This window comes from Sminthopsis crassicaudata, chromosome 1 (assembly GCF_048593235.1).
Source record: "Sminthopsis crassicaudata isolate SCR6 chromosome 1, ASM4859323v1, whole genome shotgun sequence".
Classification (NCBI taxonomy): Eukaryota; Metazoa; Chordata; class Mammalia; order Dasyuromorphia; family Dasyuridae; genus Sminthopsis; species Sminthopsis crassicaudata.
In genome coordinates this window covers 63659273-63683558 of record NC_133617.1, presented here as the reverse complement: position 1 = coordinate 63683558, position 24286 = coordinate 63659273, and the positions used below count along the sequence as shown (strand labels likewise).

At 34.9% G+C, this 24286-nt stretch overlaps 1 protein-coding gene across 1 annotated transcript; it reads left to right on the top strand.

Annotated features, from left to right (window-relative positions):
- The first annotated feature begins 9068 nt into the window (after positions 1 to 9068).
- On the top strand, positions 9069 to 9947 carry LOC141546188 (vomeronasal type-1 receptor 4-like). Its single transcript, XM_074273878.1, has one exon. The coding sequence runs from the start codon at positions 9069 to 9071 to the stop codon at positions 9945 to 9947; it is 879 nt and encodes a 292-aa protein (XP_074129979.1).
- Positions 9948 to 24286: the final 14339 nt, after the last annotated feature.

Here is a 24286-nt window from a genome sequence, read left to right as displayed (position 1 = left end):
AAAAAAAAAATGTTAAGGTTTGCTTTTAGGGCAGGGGAAGTTTTCCAAACTTCCTCTACAAACAGTGACTTTCTCTATAAATATCCGGGGCTGTTCTGGGTCAGTGCTGACTCACTCCTGGTGCTGGGTGGGCATGGCCAGGTCCCATGAGATTCTTGTGTTTTGGGGTTCACTATTTACTTTTTGTGTTTGTGTTGGTTGTTTTCTAACTTCTCTGCTGATCTATTAGCTTATGATCAGGGCAGAGTGGCCAATACTGCTGTAGATTCATGTAGATTCCTTCCCAGAGATTCTTGCCATGCAGCATCTGCATCACCACCTGGAATCTGCACCACCCCAGGATTCTGTGCTGTCTGTGCTGGCGTTTGTGCTCAGCTGTCTGTGCTTAGCTGCCACCCTCCCATTTCTGATTGAAACGGACCTTTTCTGGCAATCTTCAAAATTATCTTTTGCTGGTAATTTCTTGTACTCCCGATATTTGTGGATTCTAACAGTCCAAAGCTAATGCAGAAGCTGGATTTGCTAATTAGTCTGAGGTTTGTAGGGGAAGATCAGAAAGAAACGTGTTCTCTCTGCCATCTTGGCTCCACCCCCAGAAGTCAGTTCGAGATATAAAATCTTTTTTTTTTTTCATGTTCTACTGTTTTTTGTTTTGTTTGTTTTTTTTATAATTTTTTTCACAGTATATATACATGAGTAATTTTTTTATAATATTATCCCTTGTATTCATTTTTCCAAATTATCCCCTCCCTTCCTCTATTCCCTCCCCTTGATGACAGGCAATCCCATACATTTTACATATGTTACAATATAACCTAGATACAATATATGAGATATAAAATCTTAAGGAAGAAAATAACTCCTTGAAAACTAGAATTGGACAAGTGGTATTAAATAACATTTTATGACACCAAGGTATAATTAAATTTCAGAAATATAGAAGAGAATCTGAAATACCTCATTAGAAAAATTACTGATGCAGGGAACAGATCAAGGAAAGCCAATATAAGAATGGTCAGACTACCTGAAAATTATGATCAGAAAAAGAATCTGGGTCCAATATTATAGGAAATTGTTAAGAAAAAGTTGTCCAAAAACTCTAGAACAAGAAGATAAAGTAGAAATAGGAATCTACCAATGGTCACCCAAAAGAGATCCTATAAAAATAATTTATAGTAGTGGCAAAGCTAATTTTCAAGATTCCCAAATTAAAGGGGAAATATTGTAAAAAGAAAAAAAAATTAAATTAGCAAAACAATGATGACTTCACATCACCTAGCAACTTCTATACTAAGATTGTACATCTTGGAACATTATGTTTTGAAGAATAAAGGAACTGCAGTTGCATCTAAGAATAATTTATCCAGCAAAATTAAGTAAAATTCTGTATGGGAAAAAAAAGAATTGACTTCCAGGTATTTGAAACCAAAAAGGCATAACTCAGTGGGAAAAGTTGACATAAAAGATCCAAAAGAAATATAAGTAAATCATTAAAGATTAACTATCCAGAAATCAGAGTCAAGCTGATGCACTGAAAGCAGGAACTCACTCTACTTCTCTCCCAAACTACTCCAGATTCCTTTAAATAATGACTCTAAACAAATTATAGAGCATCAGAACATCCAAAAAGATGGAGTAGAACATTTTCCAGCTGAACATAACTTAGAAACTCAGCAGAAAAGTCTGTGACATCACAGAGTAGGAGCACAATTACATCTTTGGACCCAGCCTCATCATCAGCAAAACAGGACCACGATAGATGTGCTAGTAGCTTCTGGACTTCTCAATATGGGGACACCTGGGAAGGATTTGAAAGGTTGGTGGAGAGAGTCTGTGGCAATGTAGTCTCAGCACAGGTCGTGACAGCATAGGCTCAGCCTCAGCCTTGGCTGTAATATCACCAAACCAGGACTCTGTTTCTTTAGCACATTAGATCTTGCCTCTTCAGTGGAGCAAAGACACTCCTAAAGGTTCTAGAGAAGAAAAAAGTGCTTGTGGTTAGGCCCCTAGAAGGATCTCTGAAAACAGATGCACAAAATTCCTAAAGCTTGGGACAGTGCATGCTCCATCCTGGAAACAGCTTTACTTTAAAAGAGTTAAAAGCTGAGGAATGGGCTAGGAAATGAACAAACAAAAGAAAAAGTTGCTGACCACTGAAAGTTACTATGGTGATGAAGATCAAAATACACATTCAGAACATGAGAACAAAATCAAAGTTTCTGCTTCCAAAGACTCCAAGCAAAATAAAAATTGGTCTCAGACCATGGAAGAACTCAAAAAGGATTTTGATAATCAAGTAAGTAGATAAAGGAAAAATTAGGAAAATAACTGAGAATAATACCAAAAAATACAAAAAGCTAATGAAGCAAAAATAGCCAATTGGGAAAGGAGGTACAAAAGCTCACTGAGGAAAATAATTCTTTAAAAAATAGAATTGAGCGAATGGAAGCTTTATGAAAAAATAAAGATACAATAAACCAAAACCCAGAAAAATAGAAAGTAATGTGATTATATCTCACTGGAAAAAAAAAAAACAAGACAGAAAAATAGATCCAAGAGAGAGAATTTAAAAATTATTGGTCTACCTGAATATCGTGATTTTTAAAAAGAGAGGAATATTGTCTTTGAAGGAATTATCAAGGAAAGTGTTGAAAACAATATTAGCATTTAATTAGAAAAAATATAATGATATTAAGTGAGGGGGATAGTTGTAAAGAATTTGCCTATAGAGGAGCTCATAAAATTCTAGCTTTCCAGATTTCCTACATAAACGAGACAAAAATAGCATGTCAGGGTGAACATAAAATAGTAAAAATAAACAAGAGTTGGGGCAAACAGTAATTCTCTCAGGACAAAGAAAGATATCAGCATTGAGGTTTGGCTCATATGATGTATAAATATCTCCAAACTAGGTCCACTAAAATAGCAAGCAGCAAATCCTGGAGTTAGTTGGATTGGGAGGTAGACTTGGCCCCACCACAGGAATTTTCATCTCCTTGACAGTGAAGAGAATCAGATGTCTCAGCAGGGGAAAATTGAGGGAACCTGTTCTGACAAGGGATGTCATGTCTAGCAGTGCTACCAAGAGCAACCCTAAATGATAAGGAACCAGAACACGCCTAGTGAATGCAGAAACAGTGGGGCAAGCATACTGCCTATTGTGGACACTTAGAGGAGAGTGGAGTTCTTGATTTCATTTCAGATCAGAGAGAAGAACTAAAGAGGATCTGTTAGGAAGATTCTGAAGCTCACTTGCCAGGATAAGATTCCAGACACAGAAATCCTTGCTTCAAATAAACAGCCAAGCATTTCAACTCTCCCACAGAGAGCAGAATTCCATTGAGCTGACCACATTGTTCAAATGCCAAATGTACACTTGCCAAAAAAAATTATTTTACAGAGAATTTACAGAAACTAATGCTCACAAGGTGGTCAGAAAAAGGAATACAAGCACACTCTCAATGTATGTCTTAAGAACTTTACAATACATGGTATGTCATAGGAAACAGTAGCACAGGACTGCCCAGCATGGCACGTCCTCATCAGAGAAAGTACTGTGCTCTATAAGCAAAACAGAATTGAATTCACCCAAAGGAAATGCAAGATGTGCAAAATTAGAGATGCTAACCCAAATGGTCATCTGAACTATTTGTGTCTGACCTGTGGCAGAGCATCATGAGTTTGTATTGCTCTGATCACCCACAGTCAGTCACACTGTAACTCCACTTTAACATAATGATGTCATTTTGGTCCTCTTTGATAAAGAAAAGGACAACAACTAACCAGCTGGATATAGATACAGATATAGATATAGAAATAGATATATTAAGCCTCTGCTATCCTAAAGAATAGCATTACATGGTCACCTGAGCAAAAACAATTCATGAAAATTAAAAAAAAATAAAAATCAAATAAAAGTTATTTTTAAAATTTAAAATTAAGAACAATCAAGAGAAAAAAAGAGCATTATGAAAAGAAAGTCAACCAACTGAAAAAGCAAATACAGAATCTTTTTTTTCCTCAATAATACTTTATTTTTCCAACTGCGTGTAAAATTAGTTTTCAACATTCAATTTTGTAAGACTGTGGTACAAATTTTTCTCCAAATTTTGCTTCACTCTTCCCCAAGAAAGCAAGCAATCTGATATTGATTAAACATGTGCAATCCTTTTAAACATATTTCCATATTTCTCATGTTGTATAAGAAACATCAGACCAAAAGGGAATGTAATTATTTTATTGTTTTTATTTTTTATTTTTATTTTTAAAATCCATGCAAATATAGTTTTCACCCTTGCAAAACCTTCTGTTCCAAATTTTTCTTCCTGACTCCCTTTCACCTCTCTCCCCAAGCTAAGTAATCCAATATATGTTAAACATGTGCCATTGTTCTATACATATTTTCACATTTATCATTCTGCACCAAAAAAATCAGATCAAAAAGGGGAAAATGAGGAAGAAAACAAAAAGCAAGCATGCAAACAACAACAAAAAAAGGTGCTAAAACTATGTTGTGGTCACATTCAGTCCCCATAGTCTTTTTTCTGGATACAGATGGCTTTCTCCATCACAAGTCTATTGGAATTGGCCTGAATCACCACATTGTTGAAAACATCCATGTCTATCAGAATTGATCCTCACATAATTTTGTTGTTGCTGTGTACAACGTACTCTAAGTTCTACTCACTCTACTTAGTGTCAGTTCATGAAAGTCACTCAAGGACTTTCTGAAATCATCTTGGTGATCATTTCTTATGCAACAACAACAAAAAAAAGATTCTATAATATTCATGTACCATAACTTATTCAGCCATTTCCAAATGATGGGCATTCATTCAGTTTCCAGATTCTTCCGTCTTAAAAAAAAAAAAAAAAAAAAGCCTGCTTGGTTACCAAAACCATTTGGTATTGGCTAAGAAATAGACTAGTTGGTCAGTGGGATAGATTAGGTTCAAAGGACAAAATAGTCAATAGCTTTAATAATCTCATGTTTGACAAACCCAAAGACCCCAGCTTTTGGGATAAGAACTCACTGTTTCACAAAAACTGCCGGGAAAATTGGAAATTAGTATGGCAGAAACTAGGCATTGACCCACACTTAACATCATACACCAAGATAAAGTCAACATGGATTCATGACCTAAGCATAAAGAATGAGATTATAAATAAACTAGAAGAACATACCTCTCAGACCAAAAAAGAACTAGAGATTATTATTGATCACAAAATAGAAAATTTTGATTATATCAAAATGAAAAGTTTTTGTACAAACAAAACTAATGCAGATAAGATTAGAAGGGAAGCAATAAACTGGGAAAACATTTTTACAATGAAAGGTTCTAATAAAGGCCTATTTCCAAAATATAGAGAGAATTGTCTCTAATTTATAAGAAACAAGTCATTCTCCAGTTGATAAATGGTCAAAAGATTTGAACAGACAATTCTCAGAAGAAATTGAAACTATTTCTAGCCACATGAAAAGATGCAGAGAAATGCAAATTAAGACAATTCTGAGATACCACTACACACCTGCCAGATTGGCTAGAATGACAGGGAAAGATAATGCAGAATGTTGGAGGAATGTGGGAAAATTGGGACACTGATACATTGCTGATGGAATTGTGAATATATCCAGCAATTCTGGAGAGCAATTTGGAACTATGCTCAAAACTGTGTGTACTCTTTGATCCAGCAGGGTTACTTCTGGGCTTATATCTCAAAGAGATCTTAAAGAAGGGAAAGGGACCTGTATGTACAAGAATGTTTGTGGCAGCTCTCTTTGTAGTGGACAGAAACTGGAAACTGAATGGATGCCCATCAATTGGAGAATGGCTGAATAAATTGTAGTATATGAATGTTATGGTATATTATTGTTCAGTAAGAAATGACCAGCAGGATGACTTCAGAAAGGCCTGGAGAGACTTACATCAACTGATGCTGAGTGAAATGAGCAGGACCAGGACATCATTATATACTTCAACAACAATACTATATGATGATCAATTCTGATGGACATGGCCCTCTTCAACAATGAGATGAACCAAATAAGTTCCAATAGAACAGTAATGAATTGAAATAGCTACACACAGCAAAAGAACTCTGGGAAATGAGGATGAACCACTACATAGAATTCCCAATCCCTCTCTTTTTGTCCGCCTGCATTTTTTATTTTTTTCACAGGTTAATTGTACATTATTTCTAATTCTGATCTTTTTGTACAGCAAAATAACTGTATGGACATGTATACAGATATTGTATTTAACGTATACTTTAACATATTTAACATGTATTGGTCAACCTGCTATCTGGGGGAGGAGGTGGGGGGAAGGAGGAGAAAAATTGAAACAAAAGGTTTTGCAATTGTCAATGCTGAAAATTTACCCATAAATATATCTTGTAAATAAAAAGCTAAAATAATAAAAAACAAACAAACAAAAAATTTAGAAGGGCTGCTACAAATATTTTTGCACATGTGAGTCTTTTTCTCTTTGTTACAATCTCTTTGGGATGCAGACCCAGTACAGACATTTCTGGATGAAAAGGTAGGCACTTTGTGCATAGCTCCAAATTTCTCTCCACAATGGTTGGATCCGTCCACAATTTCATCAATAATGTATTAGTGTTCTGGATTTCCCATGTCCCCTTAAACATGTATCATTACCTTTTCCTGTCATCTTAGCCAATGTAAGAGGTGTGTGATGGTATCTCAAAGTTGTCTTAACTTGCATTTCTCTAATCAATAGTAACTTAAAGCATTTTTTTCATACTAGAAATGGCTTTAATTTCCTCATCTGGAAATTGTTCATACACTTTGACCATTTATCAATTGAAGAATGGTTTCTATTCTTATACATTTGAGTCAATTCTCTCTATATTTTAAAAATAAGGCTCTTTTAGCCATTGGATCCCAGTTTTCTGCTTCCCTTCTAGTCTTCTCTGCACTGGTTTTCTTTATACAAAAACTTTGTAATTTAATATAGTGAAAATTAACCATTTTGCATTTCATAATGTTCTCTAGTACTTCTTTGGTCATAAATCCCTTCCTTCTCCACAGAGGAGACTCAGAATCATAAAGAAGAAAATGATTCCTTGAAAATTAGAATTGGATAGACATAAGAAAAATTGGACTATCTGAAAGCTACAATATAAAAAAAAAGAATTATGACACAAATATACAAGAAATGATTAAAGAAAATTTTCCTGAAGTAATAGAATCAGGCTGAAAACTAGAAACAAAAAAATCCATTGATCACCACTTGAAAGAGATCCTATGAGGAAAACCTATAGAAATATCAGAGCCAAATTCCAAAACCTCCAGGTGAAGGAAAAAATATTATGAGCAACAAGAAAAAAAATCAAATATAGTAGAGTCACACTTAGAATTACAAAAGTATATGATTTCTCTTATTATAAGATCCTTATATTATGTGTTCTCCCTCCCACACTTGCTTGGATCAAATGTGTCACTCACATATTTTCTCCTTTACCACTGGTATAGAAATATGTAAAAAAGAATATAATTTCTTACTTGGGAGAAGTTTCTTTTGCATAATATTTTCATATGTTTAAGTCATTATCCACTAAAAAGACCAGAAATATATTAGCTCTGTAAACCCATGAAAAATTGTTATTCCTCCAAATACTTAAATATATCTTTATTTGTATAAAAATATTTTATAATTACATTCATGCAATTTAATCTCTATTTCCTAAGAGTTCATTTATTTATCTACTCATTTATTTATCTGCTAAGTCAGTCATTACAATAAATGCAATGAACCATTGCATTGCTAGCCTATGTGTCTTAGTGGATAAATGTAGCAGGGAAAATTGCACAGTGCCTGGAGAGGATATAAAATAGATTTTCTAATAGGGACGAATTTTAGTAGAGCAAGTAATCTTGTATCTGTAAACTAAGAGTTGTAGTAAGAGAAATAATATTAACTCTTTGTGTACATGTTATGTAGCAGAAAGAAAAAAAGATTTTTCCTGGCATTTTAATACTAAACAATGAGTCAAATATGGCATCACCTTGGCTAGAAGAAGCACTGATTACCAACTGGCCCTAGGATGTAAGGCTGTCACCAGTTTTTAAGGCATGAATGCAGCATTTGAAACTTCATCAATAGTGATACATTGTACGGCTAGGGTGTGCTAGTAAATAAGGACATCAGGGATATTACTTGTCCCTACCCCTATTAAGGCTGAACTACTCTTCCCCTGTCATTAATAGTTTCTCCCCTCAGGAATTATTTTTTCTCCAGTCGCTTATTTGGCTTCTTCCCTGTACATAAGAGATTTTCCTTTCAAACAGAATCACAGTGAAGAAAGGGAAGAAACAGGCCATAAAATTTTAGGAGTGTATGTGTATATATGTATAATTATACTCTATTTATATAGTATCCATATCATTTTATACACAAACATATACATATATACATGCATATCTATATGATTAGGTAAACCTCTTCACCCAACACTTAGCAACTCTTTCTCCCAATTTTCCCTAACTTCTTAGTACAGCAGCTCTGCTCCACAATTAGTTTCAGTCCCTCAGATTGGTGTGAGATGGTCCCTGGATACAAGGCAAATGTCTGCTGCCCCTAAGTTGACTGTGGTTTGTGGTTGAGAAATAGAGGAGATAAAAGCTGATTTCCTGCTAGATCAACAAGAATAACAGAATTCTAAGACCAGTGATATCACTGTTTATATCAGAGAGGAGGGAAAGAGATCACATTTTGACTGGCTTCATGCCTAAAGACCTGGGCAAAAACAAATACAGTAGCAGCAGTACTTCAGGAATCATTTTTCTTCTTTAATCAACTAAGTTAGCTTTGAGCTTAATCTTTTGCTCCTCAAAATAGAGTTTGAAGGAAATATAAATAAGTATTGGGTCAAGGAAAGTTCTTATAGCTTCCCTCAATAACAATTTAAATGGCATGTACATGGGAGGGAGAAAGTAGTCATGGTGTGAATTTTGCCAATGTGCTATATGTAATCTCATAATGTGATAATTACACAAATGCAGTTTCCTCTAAGTCAGTCTGGCTCCTATTCTGTTCCAGAGAATGCTTACTACTGATGTCTGCATTGGCATCTTTATGACCTTCCAGACCACAATTGGGATCCTGGCAAACATCTTTCTCTTTTTTCTTTACATTGTGAATCTCCTACCTGGACGTAAATTAAGGCCATTGAATGTGATTTTGATCCAGCTCATCATGGCCCATATCACCATGTTGGTTAGCAAAGGAAGCACAGAAATACAACAAGTTTTTGAAATAAGCATGTTCCTTGATGATGTTGGGTGCAAAATGCTATTTGTCTTTTATAGACTTGCCCAAGGGCTTTCAATTTGCTTCACCTGCCTTCTATGTAGCTTTCAGGCTATTACAATCAGTCCCAGTCACTCCACACTTTCTGGATTCAAAGCTAGAATTAAAGAACAACTTTCTACTTTTTGTCTCCTCTGTTGGATCCTTAATATCTTGATAGAAATTCCTGTGCCAATATTTGTGAGAGGACCAAAGAACATCACCAAAGAAACATTGGAATCTCATATTATATATTGCTCAATGGGAATGTTTATAGAGGTTTACTTTATCATGACTACTGTGAGAAATATAGTCTGTGTGGGAATCATGTTTTGGACCAGTGGCTACATGGTGCTTCTCCTGCACAGACACCACCGGCAAGTCCAGAATATCCGTAGTGCGAGCTTCTCACCCAGAGCTCACCATGAGGTTAGAGCCACCCAAACCATTCTACTGATGATGGGAATTTTTGTCTGCTTTTACTTACTTCACTCCATCGCTTTTATTTCTCTCACTTATTTAGATACAAACCGATACTGGTTGACTTTCTCTGTCATTCTGTCTCTTTGCTTCCCAATGCTTAGCCCTTTTGTATTGCTCCCCCAAGCTCCCAAGTACAGCTGCATTCTCTGAACAAGAGAAGACACTGAATTCTCAAATTGTCATAAAGTTTAAATATAGGAACTCTAGAGTGATTATTCCTACCTGCAATAATGGTTCCTACTCCATTAAGACCCTTGTCACAAGCAGCATTTGAATAGCTCCTTCTTTGAAAACATGAGCTAGACATGGAACCCTCCTGTAATGACATCAGAAGTTTATTGTACTCTCCAAAATATAATATTTAACTCCTTATATCCTCTTCAAGATCACTGATAGAAATATCAAGTTCCTATGGGTTAAAAGAGAAAGCCACAAGAGAGTGCCTGATTTTCAGGTGCTCACAGACTAAAGGGGGAAATAAAATGAAGATATATACAATCAAGATGCACACAATAGAAATCCAAAATAATCAAGATCAGGAAGAGTCTAGCATTAAGGTGGGGAGGGAGGTCAAGAAAAGATTTCTTGCAGAAGGTGGTATTCTTCTGTGACTTGAAGAAACAAAGGGAAGCCGTTAGTCATAGAAAAGTAAAATTTTCAGGTATAGACAAATAGGACAGATAGCCATAATGCAGGACCAGGAAATGGAACATGGTGTGTAAAAATCACTAAGGAGGTCAATTGTCACTATGACTAAAAGTATAAAGGGGTACAGTAAAGGCTAAGAAGACCGGAAAGTTAGCACGTAGCACATAAAGTACTCTGAATTCCAAACAGAGGATTTTATATTTGATCCTGAAGGTGATAGGAAACAACTGGATTCTGTTGAAAAAGAAAGTCATATGGTCAGACTTCCATTTAGAAAGATCAACTTGACAGCTCCTGGTAGTAGGGATTCTAGAGTGGGGAGACAGAGATAAGTAAAAAGGACTAACCAGCAGGACATAGCAATAGTTCAGGCACGAGATGAAGTAGTTCTGCCTGAAGACAGTGGCAGAGTCAATTAAGAGAAAGAGATGTATATGGTCAGAATTATGAATGTAAAACCAGCAGCACTTGGCTAATTGGATAGTGGAATATAAGAGAGGGAGTAGGTGAGGAGGATGCCTAGACTGTGAGCTTATAAAACTGAGAAGATAGTATTCATCTGGCTAGTAATAGGAAAACGAGAAAGAGAATAGAGCTTGGTGAAGAAAATATAAGTTTAGTGTGGGACACGTTGAGATGAAAATGTATTGTTTTGTTGATTATTGATGTCTCACTCAGTGAATCTCCTTGAGGTTTTCTTGTCAAAGATACCATAAGGGTTTGCCATCTCCTTCTCCAGCTCATTTTATACATGAAGAAATAGGGGCAAACAGGATTAAGTTACTTACTCAGATCACACTGATAGTATCTGGGACAAGATGTAAATTCGGGTTCTCCTCACTCAAAGCATTATATCCACTGTACCACCAAGCTGCTCTTAAAATGCATAGGAATATCCAATTAAAAATACCCAATAAGCAATTCAAAATGCAAGTCTCAAACAAAACTAGTGCAAACAAGATTAGAAGGGAAGTAACAAACTGGGATAACATTTTTACAGTTAAAGGTTCTGATAAAGGCCTCATTTCCAAAATATGTAGAGAACTGACTAATTTGTAAGAAATCAAGCCATTCTCCAATTGATAAATGTTCAAAGGATATGAACAGACAATTTTCAGATGATGAAATTGAAACTATTTTCACTCATATGAAAGTGTTCCAAATCACTATTGATCAGAGAAATGCAAATTAAGACAACTCTGAGATACCACTACACACCTGTCAGATTGGCTAATATGACAGGAAAAAATGATGAATGTTGGAGGGGATGTAGGAAAACTGGGACACTAATGCATTGTTGGTGGAGTTGTGAAAGAATCCAACCATTCTGAAGACCGACCTGGAATTATGCCCAAAAAGTCATCAAACTGTGCATCCCCTTTGATCCAGCAGTGCTACTACTGGGCTTATATCCCAAAGAAATACTAAAGAAGGGAAAGGGACCTGTATGTGCCAAAATGTTTGTGGCAGCCCTTTTTGTAGTGGCTAGAAACTGGAAAATGAATGGATGCCCATAAATTGGAGAATGGTTGGTAAATTATGGTATATGAATGTTATGGAATATTATAGTTCTATAAGAAATGACCAACCGGATAAATACAGAGAGGTTTGGAGAGACTTACATCAACTGATGCTAAGTGAAATGAGCAGAACCAGGAGATCATTATACACTTCAACAACGATACTGTATGGAGATGTATTCTGATGGAAGTGGATGTCTTCAACATAGGAACATGCAATTCAGTTCCAGTTGAACAATGATGGACAGAATTAGCTACACCCAGAGAAGGGACACTGGGAAATGAGTGTAAACTGTTTGCACTATTGTCTTTCTTCCCAGGTTACTTTTACCTTCTGAATTCAATTCTTTCTGTGCAACAAGAAATTCAGTTCTGCACACATATATTGTATCTAGGATATACTATAACACATTTAACATGTATGGGATTGACTGTCTTCTAGGGGAGGGGGTAGAGGAAAGGAGGGGAAAATTTGGAACAGAAATGAGTACAAGGTATAATGTTGTAAAAAAAAATTGCATGCATATATACTGCAAAAAAATTATAATTATAAAATTAATTTTAAAACTTAAAAAAAAAGAAAAGCAATGACCAGTAGGATGAATACAGAGAGGCTTGGAGAGACTTACATGGACTGATGCTGAGTGAAATGAGCAGAACCAGGAGATCATTATACACTTCAACAACAATACTGAATGAGGATGTATTCTGATGGAAGTGGATATCTTCAACAAAAACTCAGTTCCAATTGATCAGTGATGGACAGAATCAGCTACTCCCAGAGAAGGAATACTGGGAAATGAGTGTAAACTGTTTGCATTTTTGCTTTTCTTCCCAGGTTATTTTTACCTTCTGAATCCAATTCTTCCTGTGCAAATTCAGTTCTGCACACATATATTGTATCTAGGATATACTATAACATATTTTAAATGTATGGGACTGCTTGCCATCTAGGGGAGGGGGTGGAGGGAAGGAGGAGAAAATTTGGAACAAAAGTGAATTCAAGGGATAATGTTGTAAAAAAATTACCCTTGCATATGTACTGTCAAAAAAAAGTTATAATTATAAAATTAATTTTAAAAATGCAAGTAAGTCTGAAGATTGGGAGAGATTTGAGGCCTGAATGAAAAGTAAGTCTGGGAACATTGAAATGATAATTGAATTCATGATAACTGACAAGATTCTAATGTGTAAAAAAATTTAAGAAATTATAATCTTGTTGGTTTGGGGGAAAATGACAGAGTTCATTTTATTGTTTGGGTTATTTTTGTTAATAATGTTTCTTTTCTTCTTTCTCATCTGAAGTGTTTTTGTTAAACACCCTGATCATATTTTGAATTATGAAAATAAAATAACTAAAATATCCATGCCCTTTGGTCCTGAGATGCCATTCTTAGGCATACTCCAAAAGATCATCAATAAGAAAGAAATTTCCCATATATATTAAAATACTTATGCAGCATTTTTTGGTTATATCCAAGAAATGGAAACAAAATTCATATGCATCAATTTGGAAGTAGCTAAACAAATTGTGGTATGTGAATAGAATGTGTTTTAAAAGACAACAAACATAATAAATGAAGAGAAATATGAATTAATTAATGGAGAGTGAAGTAAGGAGATTCAAGAAAGAATAGATATGATGACTTACCCAATATAAAGAGAAAGAATAACTACAAAATAATCACAAGTGAATATTGCAAAATTGCAAAGAAAAAGTGTAGCTCCAAAGAAGAGATATTTTTCATTATGTTTTCAATATGACAGTTACTCAACAATTCTTTCAGTTCTTTTAGGCACCAAGGATATATTTTTTTGAGCCAGATGATTTCAAGTCATTAAAACCCAATAGATGTTTGCCTATTACCTTTTTATTCATCTTGGACATGAACTCTTTTTTTCTTATTTTTGCTGTCATTTCAAGAAAATGGAAAAAATATAACAATTGAATAATTAATAACTATTAAATGAGTTGCCCGGAATTAGCTAATAAGCATGTGAACTCAAGTTTGAACTCAAATCATCTTGATTCAAGGCCCAATGTTTATCTACTGAATAACCTATCCTTCCCTCCTGCTATAGAGCATAGCAAGAAGTTCTTTAATAAATGATTTGTGACTCAATCACTTACTGACTAAACTCAAAGACATCAGTTACTAGTTCAAGATCTCTTGATGTGATCAAAAAAGTAATAAGGAAAATGGAAAGCCATGAAAAAATGAATTCAGACCAACATATGCTAAGATAAGCTCCAAATGGATATTTGATTTAAATATCAAAGATCACATCACAAGCAAATTGGAGAAGCAAAGTAATAGATTCATGAATTAATATTAAAGAATGTAAGAATTTAAAGAATTCACTCAGCACCATGCCCTCTGCAACAGGAATCTCTTACTTATATTATTTCAGTATGAACAAACTAAACCAAGCTTCTACTTCATGATGTAGTCAAGTAACTCTCTCATGCTTCAGTCTCTACCTACATTGTAAAAGCTACTAAATCTTATAGAATTTTTATTGTAACTTTGCTTTATTTAAAATTTTTTTTCCTGTTGCTTGCAACATTTTCTTTTAACCTGGGAGATTTGAAACTTAGCTGTGATTCCTATAACTGTTCCTCTTGGGATATCATTCAAGTGGTGATTGGTAGATTTCTCTATTTTTTTTGTATGAATTTCCTTGATAATTTCTTGTAATATTGTTTCAAGATTTTTTTATTGTAATTTTCAAGTAGTCTGATTATTCTTGCATTATTTCTTCTCAATCTCTTCTCCACATTAGTTCTTTTTCTGATGAGATGTTGCACATTCTCTTCTATTTTTTTCATTCTTTTAGTTTTGTTTTATAATTTCTTAGTGTCTTATTACATCACCAGCTTCCCCTTGCCCAATTCTAGTTTTCAAGGAATTATTTTCTTCCTTAAAGTTTTGATTGTTTTTCTTTTCTTCTTTATTGTCTTGGATTCCACTTCTTTCCCTGTCCACCCTCAATTTTCTTTTGATCACTCTTATTTAATTTTTAAAGTCTTTTTAAAGTAGTTCCAAGAAATCTTTTTGGTCTTCTGACCATTTGACATTTCTTCTTGAATAAGGAGTAGCTTTTTGAATTTCATTATCTTCTTCTGAAACTGAGCCCAGATCTTTTCTAGCCCCATAGTAACTATCTAAGGTTGAATTATTTCTCTTTAATCATTTGTATTTGTATTTTATTTTATTTTTAGCAGCTTATTATTATTCAGGCCCTAGTTCAGAATTGTGGGGGAATGATACTACAGGCCTTAGGTCATTCTTACTGTTATGTTCTGAGCTCTTTGCAGTGCAATCTCAGGCACTTCTCTCAACCCCTAAGCCATGGCTAGGGTCCCTAGCCATGCTACCCCATAAATGTTACTGTTCCCTTCAGTCCATTCCAAGATGCAAACTTCAACTCTCTTCTTTGCCTTGGAACCCAAAACCAAAGATTCAACTTTCCTGAAAATGTCCACAACAAGTAGGATTCTTCCTCCTCTGCTACTACATTCACCAGATATGTGCTGATTCCTTCTACCTTGCAGCCACAACCGTGATTGGCAAACCGTCTCCTACACTGTCTTCTAACATTCACATATCTGTGAAATAAAAGTTCCTAAGGCTGAGGCTGCCTCCTAATGGAGTTGAACCCAGGACTTGCTGTTTGCTGATTCCTTAGTCTGCCTAAAGATGTTTGTACTCCATTTAAATCAAAACTCTGTCACTGTAGGACAAGCCTTTCCAAGGTCCTCTCTAATTCTCTTAGGAAGACAACTGCTTTACCTTGACTTTTGTTTATTTTGCTGCTCTACATTCACTTTGAAAAAATGTTCTATCTTTTTTTGTAGAGGAAATGTGTAAGCCTTGAAGTTTTCTCTCCTCTTCTTCCTTTTTGATAACAAAAGAGCTTAGAAGTATGAATTTTAGTCTAATGATAGCTCTGATTGTACAGCGAAATAAATTAAAATACTGTCTTATCATTGTCATTTCCATATTTAAATTATCTATTATTGAGATTTGTTCTTTTAGCCATTAATATTTGAAGAGACTTCGTTTCCAGTTGATTATTAATACATTTTCCAGGAGTCCTTATTTGTTTCATTGTAAACAGTAAAGAATATGTGTGTACTTGCTGCTTTCCTGAATTTGTCTGACTTTTTTTTATGAATCATTTTTTTAAGTCTCATAAGCAAATGAGGCGTAAAAATGCCTTTCTATTTTCTTTTTTAAAATTCCAAACATCTGTCATAGTTTTTATTTTGAGTAAAGTTCTATTTATGTCATTAACTCCTTTCTTCTTTACTTTTCAGTTAGATTTACATAGGAGGGGTACAATGAATTAAGTTCTTTTATTATTGTAACTTATTGTCTTTTCCTCCCATAATTTATTTGTTTTTTCCTTTAAAAATTTAACATCCATGTCATTACCACAGATTTTACCACAAATAAATACCAAATATGTATTTACCAAAATAAATACCACAAATAAGTTAAACATTGAAATCAATCCATCACCCACTTCTTACCAAAATTTAGTATCTCTGACTTTTTTACTTCTCTTTTTGATATGAAATCATAATTGCTGCTTTTTTCTTATTCAATTGAGGAGTAATAGATGTTTCTATATCTTTTTTATTATTAAATTGTTAATATCAGCTTACTAAAAATAACTAATTATTCATTTAATTGGCTCTTTTCTTTCCATTTTTCTTCATTTATATTTTAATTATTTAAATTTTATTATCTTTTCATGCTAAAAAGATCTTTTTTGTTATGATCATATCTGAAATCACAATTGATATCACATTTTTTTTTCCTAACCAATTGGAGCACAATAGATTTTCCTTGAACCCATAATTTGAATTCAATGTGTTTATTATTAAAAACAGATTATTAGAATTTTTTTTTCTAATTCATTTAACTAAGTTGATTCATTTTATGGGTGAGTTTCATCTTATTCACATTCACAATTATGATGGCTAACTTTTATTTTTCTTTTCTATATTCCTCTGTCTCTAACATTATTACTTTCTTTTTTTCTTATAACCTTTTATTTGATATCCTTTATCCAAGTTTAAACTTAGTTTTGCTTAAAATTAACCCTTGCTTGAATATGTATTGCCCTTTATATGTGTTTTCTCCCTCTTACTGCTCCTATTTATAAACCTTTTGAGTTGAACAAACTCTGGGTAGGGGTGAATGTGTGCGTGTGTGTCTGTATGGGTCTATATGTGTCTGTGTCTGTGTCTGTGTATGTTCTGGCCTCTTTTTAAAAATACAATGCACATTTCTCTTTTAAAAAAAATTTTTGAGGGGCAGCTAGATGGCTCAGTAAACAGAGTACCAGCCCTCAAGGTAGGAGGACCTGAGTTCAAAGCTGGGCTCATACATTTAACACTTAACACTTACTAGCTAGGTGACCCTGGGCAAGTCACTTAATCCTAATTGCCTTAGCCAAAAAACAAACAAACAAACAAACAAACAAATTCTAGAAACTACAATAATAAATAGAACTTTTATTAAAATGTCAAATAATAAAAATATAAATTCAGATTACATCATAATTTATAACAGTAATAAACTAGAATAATTTCAATAAATTCAGAATGTGAATTTTCATATATTTTCTTATATAACATAAAAACTTACAGATCAGTAAAATATAGAAAAAGGAAGAAAAATCTAGCTGAGACAAGTGTTGACCAATTTCTTCCCTGCTTAGGACACTGTCAAAAGCCAGTCAAAAAGAATTTCTCAATTTGCAAAGGTAGTATATTACCCCTCAAGGCCAAATCCTAGAGTGTAAAAGCATCAAAAGAGGGAGGATTCAGAAAGTGAGCAACAAGCAGACACGTCACTGATAAAATATCAAGACTTAATTTTAACAATTTAAATCATTCCCTCCTTGACATGGCACCTGTGCAGTTCTCCTTTTTTGCTGTCCTTGGTTATATCTGTCATAGATATAACCCTATGCTGGTTATAATATCATTATCATATATTAATATCCACCTAGGTGGGTTTTTCTGTAAGCATTGTGGGTAATCACATGTACAGTTCCACCAAAGCTTTAGGATCTCCTCATGTTAGCAAACTCCTCCTTATACCCTCAAAATTTGCATGTCTTGTGATGTGATCAGGACAATTTACTTTATAAATATCCTTGTCTTGCTTCGCTGGGCTGTTGACTCCTTCAAGGAGCTTGGTCCACCAATGAATATATAAATTACATAAATCGTTTTGCTTGGGTAGGAAACTGAATTCTTTCCGAGGTGACACAATGACACATACTTGACACCTCAATGGAACTACAAGATGTTCCAGAATGATCCAAGAGGAAAATCTCAATGGTGGAAAAGATTAGGGGAGAACAATTGGTAGTATTTATGTATTATACAGAAAAGAAATTACTGGAATAGAAAAGCTTGAATCAAACTCCAATATACACAAAGATTAAATCCAATAATTTCAATGACAAGCAATAAGTTCTGCAGGCAATCAGAAGATCTTTAAATATAAAGAATAGGAAATTCAAATAATCCAAAATTACTCTACAACTATCAAAAATGACGAGAAATAAATAATATATTTTTAAAAGGAAAGAAGTTCTTGATTCAATGCAAAATGACCCAGATAAGAGATCTAAATCTCATTATTATTGAAATGAAGAAGGATTCTCAATAAAGGAAAAGCATTTGAAGCATTCCAGGGGGGAAAATGATGAATAAACAAACATTTATTAAGTGCCTACTATATGTCAGGCATTGTAATAAGAGCTAAGGATCCTACTTAACATTCAAGAGTAGGGGCTTTCTTCGGATAAACCAGGAGTACACATCCACAAGTTTGACACCTGTGGGAGTAGTCAGAAGGACATAATAGGGGACTTTAGAAACAATGATTGTTTCTTTTCATAAGACATATAGGTGGCTTGAGATGTAGAATTGTGATAAAGATCCTTGCATCATTTTTTGAATCTGTGTTTTCTGTTATGAAAATAAAATAACTAAAATATCCATCCCTTTTGGCCTAGAGATTCCATTGCTAGGTGTACTACAAAAAGGTAATCAATAAGATAGACCAAAATACTTATGCAACATTTTTTATTTTATCAAAGAAATGGAAACACAGTTCATATGCATCAATTGGAAGTAGCTAAATAAATTGTGATATGTGAATAGAATGTGTTACAAAAGACACTAAATATAATCAATGAAGAGAAATATGAATTAATTAATGGAGAATGAAGTAAGCAGATTCAAGAAAGGATGGACATGATGACATCCCTGTGAGGGAGTAGAAGACCTTTACCCAAAATGACTACTCAGAGATCCCTCAGTAGAAGGCAGAAAAGTTGTTTATTGAAAACCTTCCTAAGATGAGCCATCCCATCACAAGATAAGAAAGAGAAAGCTCGTGGTAGGAGGGCTAAAGAAGAAGTAAAGATACACAGCTTTGATTCAAGAGACTACAGCAAGTAAGAGAGCATTGAGAAGGGGAGGGAGAGGTATCTAATTGGTTGTTGCTATTTGGAGAGATTGGAATGGAAGGTTTCTGTTACAAAGGATTACAAAATCAGTGGTCCTCAAACTTTTTAAATAGGGGCCCAGTTCACTGTCCCTCAGACTGTAAAAGGGCCAGGCTATAGTAAAAATAAAAGCTCACACTCTGTCTCTGCCCTCAGCCCATTTGCCATAACCCAGGCACAGTAGTCTTGACCATTTCACCTCCTGAGAGTACTTACAAGACAGTGTTCATTCATATACTGATGTGAGAAACTGGGGAATGTGTAGATAATATCCCAGTCACTAACACAGGGAGACAATGTGTGACTTATCAACCAGGGGAAGTAGTAGCATCAGGTTTATTGATATAGACCCCTAATAAACAACCTGGTGACAGTCACCCACGTTCTGATTCCAAGCAGAAAAACCCAGGGATATACTGGACAGCAGCTGTGACAGCTGACCAACCTATGCTCACCATCTATATAAATGGCATAACATTAGAAGGACTGGTGGACACAGGTGCAGATCACACAGTCATTAGAGGTGCCAACTGGCCCAGTCACTGGCCAAAGACTAAGGCAGACACCTACATGTCTGGGGTAGGAGATCAATAGCAGCTGAAGTTAGTGCTAACCCTTTAAGATGGATATTTGAAGGTGAAACAGGAGCTTTTACTCCTTTTATAGTTGAAAAAAATCCCCATGGGGAAGAGACATTGTACAACAATTAGGGTTAAAAATGAGTACTTTGGTTTTTTAGGCAGGGCTGCTGTTGAAGGCCTGCCAACACTTTCACCTGTTCCTATCCAATGGAAAACTGATACACCTGTGTGGATAGAACAGTGGCCCTGAGGTAGAAATAAAGTTCAGGCCTTACTAGACATAGTACAGGAACAACTTGACCAAGGACACTTACAACCTTCTCTAAGTCCTTGGAATTCCCCAGTATTTGTTGTAAAAAAGAAATCTGGAAAATGGAGGATGTTGACTAATTTAAGAAAGGTAAATGAACAGATGGAAACTATGGGAACTCTTCAACCTGGACTTCCAGCTCCTACTCAGTTGCCTAGAGAATGGCCTCTCTGGGTTATAGACATTAAGGATTGTTTCTATTCTATCCCTCTAGATAAGGAGGATATGAAAAGATTTGCCTTTTCAGTGCCCAGCGTTAACTTAGCTGAGCCTTATAAAAGATATGAATGGACAGTTTTGCCAAAGGGAATGAAAAACAGCCCTACTATGTGTCAAATGTATGTTGCTGCTGCTCTTACTCCAGTAAGAAAAGCATTTCCAAAAGTAATGTTATTACATTACATGGATGATATATTGGGATGTGCATCTGAGGAACAAATGTTAGAAGCATGTCTACAAAAAAACCATAGAAACATTAAGGAATTATAAATTGCACATAGCTTCAGAAAAGATTCAAAGACATGCTCCTTTTCAATATTTAGGATATGAAGTATATCCTAAGGTGCTTACAGTACAAAAACTCTCCTTAAGAACAAAGAAGCTATTTAAGGTGTTTACCTTAAATTGCTGGAACTCTATCTTCCCAGAAATCAGCAGGAGTCAGGATCACTAAACGTCTTTATTCTAGATCTTTACCGTCGCCTCCAACGCCAGGTCATGAGTGCGAGTGAGTGTGAGTTCCACCACCCAAGTTTCTCTTACTCCTCCCACACAAGTCACTTCCCCCTCTTTGTCCCACCAATCAAGTCAGCACAGAACAGCTGGGGAGGGTCAACCTTCAAACAAGTTAATAGTGAACCGTCCAATTGGCAATTAGTCTCATGTGCTTCATTATCCAAGTGCATTGCTCAGTTCTAGCCCTTTACATTAAATGTCTTTCAGAAGTTGATAGGAGATATCCAATGGATGCATCCCGTGCTAGGCTTGACTACCTGTCAATTGCAACCATTATATGACATTTTAAGGGGAGACAGTGCTTTAAATTCACCATGCCAGCTTACAAAAGAAGCTCAAGAGGCTTTGAGACAAGTTGAACTGGCTTTATCCAATGTGGTTGAAAGAATCACTCAAAAACCCTTGGAAATATCAGTTTTTACTACACAAGAGGTACCCAAAGCAGTCCTTCATCAAGGAGACAGTGTGATAGAATGGGTGAACCTCCCAGCACAACCAGAACAAAGCCTTATTCCTTACCCAGTGCTTGTGGCTAGAATTTTATTAAAGGCCATTAAATGATCACTACAATTATCTGGGATAAGACCTGATAAGATATACACCTTTTATACTAATGCACAAGTTAACGTGTGCTGTGAAACCATCCCAGAGTGGCAAATTTTATTAGCCATGGCTCTAAACTTTACACACGGGTCTCCATTAAAGATAACCAGACTGTTACATAATTGGCAATGGATTCTTGAAGAAAAGGTTTCTAAAGTTCCTCTTAAAGGACCAACTATCTTTACAGATGCATCCAAACATAATATTTGCACTGTATATTCTCATGGCTTAACCATAAAGAGAATAATCAGAACTCCTTTTCAGTCCACTCAGCAGAATGAATGGTATGCAATCATTCTAGCTCTTGCTTATTATCCGGGAGACATAAATATAATATCTGATTCAGTAGGTGTGGTACAAAGAATTGCCACAGCCCAAATAAAATTTGTAGCCTCCAATATATATCAGCTCTTTAAAGAACTTCAAGAGCAAGTGAGAAAGCATCCAGGTAAGATTTATATCTTGCATGTCCACTCCCATAGTGGACTTCCAGGTCTTATTTTTGATGGTAATTCAAAGGCAGATAGCCTTCTAACCATGTTGGCCAATACTCCTTTATTTCAAGAAGCACAAGAATCTCATTCTAAATATCATCAGGCTGCCTGAGCTTTACATTTACAATTTGGAATAACAAGAGAAGAAGCTAGGAGCATAGTAAAAGCCTGTACAGTTTGCCTTCCTTTCCATGCTCCTACACTCCCTCCAGGGAAGAACCCTCCTGATTTGAGACCTAATGAAATTTGGCAAATGGATGTGACCCATTATAAATCTTTTGGTCATCTATCTTTTATCCATGTCGTGGTAGACACCTTTTCAGGATTCACATTTGCAATGCCAGCAGCAAAAGAGATAGCCCGACATTTAAAGAACAACTAACTCCAATGCTATGTAAACTATTTGAAAAAATAGGGATTGAAGGAGTCCTACCAAATTCCTTCTATGACACAGACATGGTACTGATACCTAAACCAGGTAGATCGAAAACTGAGAAAGAAAACTATAGACCAATTTCCTTAATGAATATTGATGCTAAAATCTTAAATAAGATATTAGCAAATAGACTTCAGAAAATCATCCCCAGGATAATACACTATGACCAAGTGGGATTTATACCAGGAATGCAGGGATGGTTTAATATTAGGAAAACTATTAGTATAATTGACCATATTAATAATCAAATTAATAAAAACCATATGATCATCTCAATAGATGCAGAAAAGGCATTTGATAAAATCCAACATCCATTCCTACTAAAAACGCTTGAGAGTATAGGAATAAATGGACTATTCCTTAAAATAATAAGGAGCATATATTTAAAACCTTCAGTAAACATCATATGTAATGGTGATAAACTAGAACCTTTCCCTGTAAGATCAGGAGTGAAACAAGGTTGCCCACTATCACCATTACTATTCAATATAGTACTAGAAACTCTAGCCTTGGCAATAAGAGCCGAGAAAGAGATCCAAGGAATTAGAGTAGGAAGTGAAGAAATCAAATTGTCACTTTTCGCAGATGACATGATGGTATATTTAGAGAACCCCAAAGACTCTGCTAAAAAGCTATTAGAAATAATTCAGAATTTTAGCAAAGTCGCAGGATACAAAATAAATCCACATAAATCCTCAGGATTTTTATACATTACCAACACAATCCAACAGCAAGAGATACAAAGAGAAATTCCATTCAAAATAACAGTCGATAGTATCAAATATTTGGGAATATATCTACCAAAGGAGAGTCAGGAATTATATGAGCAAAATTACAAAACACTTGCCACAAAAATAAAGTCAGATTTAAATAATTGGAAAGACATTCAATGTTCTTGGATAGGCCGAGCAAATATAATAAAGATGACAATACTCCCCAAACTAATCTATTTATTTAGTGCTATACCAATCAGACTCCCAAGAAACTATTTTAATGACCTAGAAAAAATAACAACAAAATTCATATGGAAGAATAAAAGGTCGAGAATTGCAAGGGAACTAATGAAAAAAAAGTCAGAGGAAGGTGGTCTAAGTGTACCTGATTTAAAGCTATATTATAAAGCAACAGTCACCAAAACCATTTGGTATTGGCTAAGAAATAGACTAGTTGATCAGTGGCATAGGTTAGGTTCACAGGACAAAATAGTGAATAAAAATAGCAATCTAATCTTTGACAAACCCAAAGATCCCAAATTTTGGGATAAGAATTCATTATTTAACAAAAACTGCTGGGAAAACTGGAAATTAGTATGGCAGAAACTAGGCATGGACCCACATTTAACACCACATACTAAGATTAGATCAAAATGGGTCCAAGATTTAGGCATAAAGAACGAAATCATAAATAAATTGGAGGAACATGGGATGGTTTACCTCTCAGACTTGTGGAGGAGGAAGGAGTTTGTGTCCAAGGGAGAACTAGAGACCATTATTGATCACAAAATAGAACATTTTGATTACACCAAACTAAAAAGTTTCTGTACAAATAATACTAATGCAAACAAGATTAGAAGGGAAGTAACAAATTGGGAAAAAATTTTTACAGTTAAAGGTTCTGATAAAG

Bases quoted from the DNA above. Each gene is read 5' to 3' on its own strand.
- LOC141546188 (XM_074273878.1), top strand. From the start codon at position 9,069: ATGCTTACTACTGATGTCTGCATTGGCATCTTTATGACCTTCCAGACC.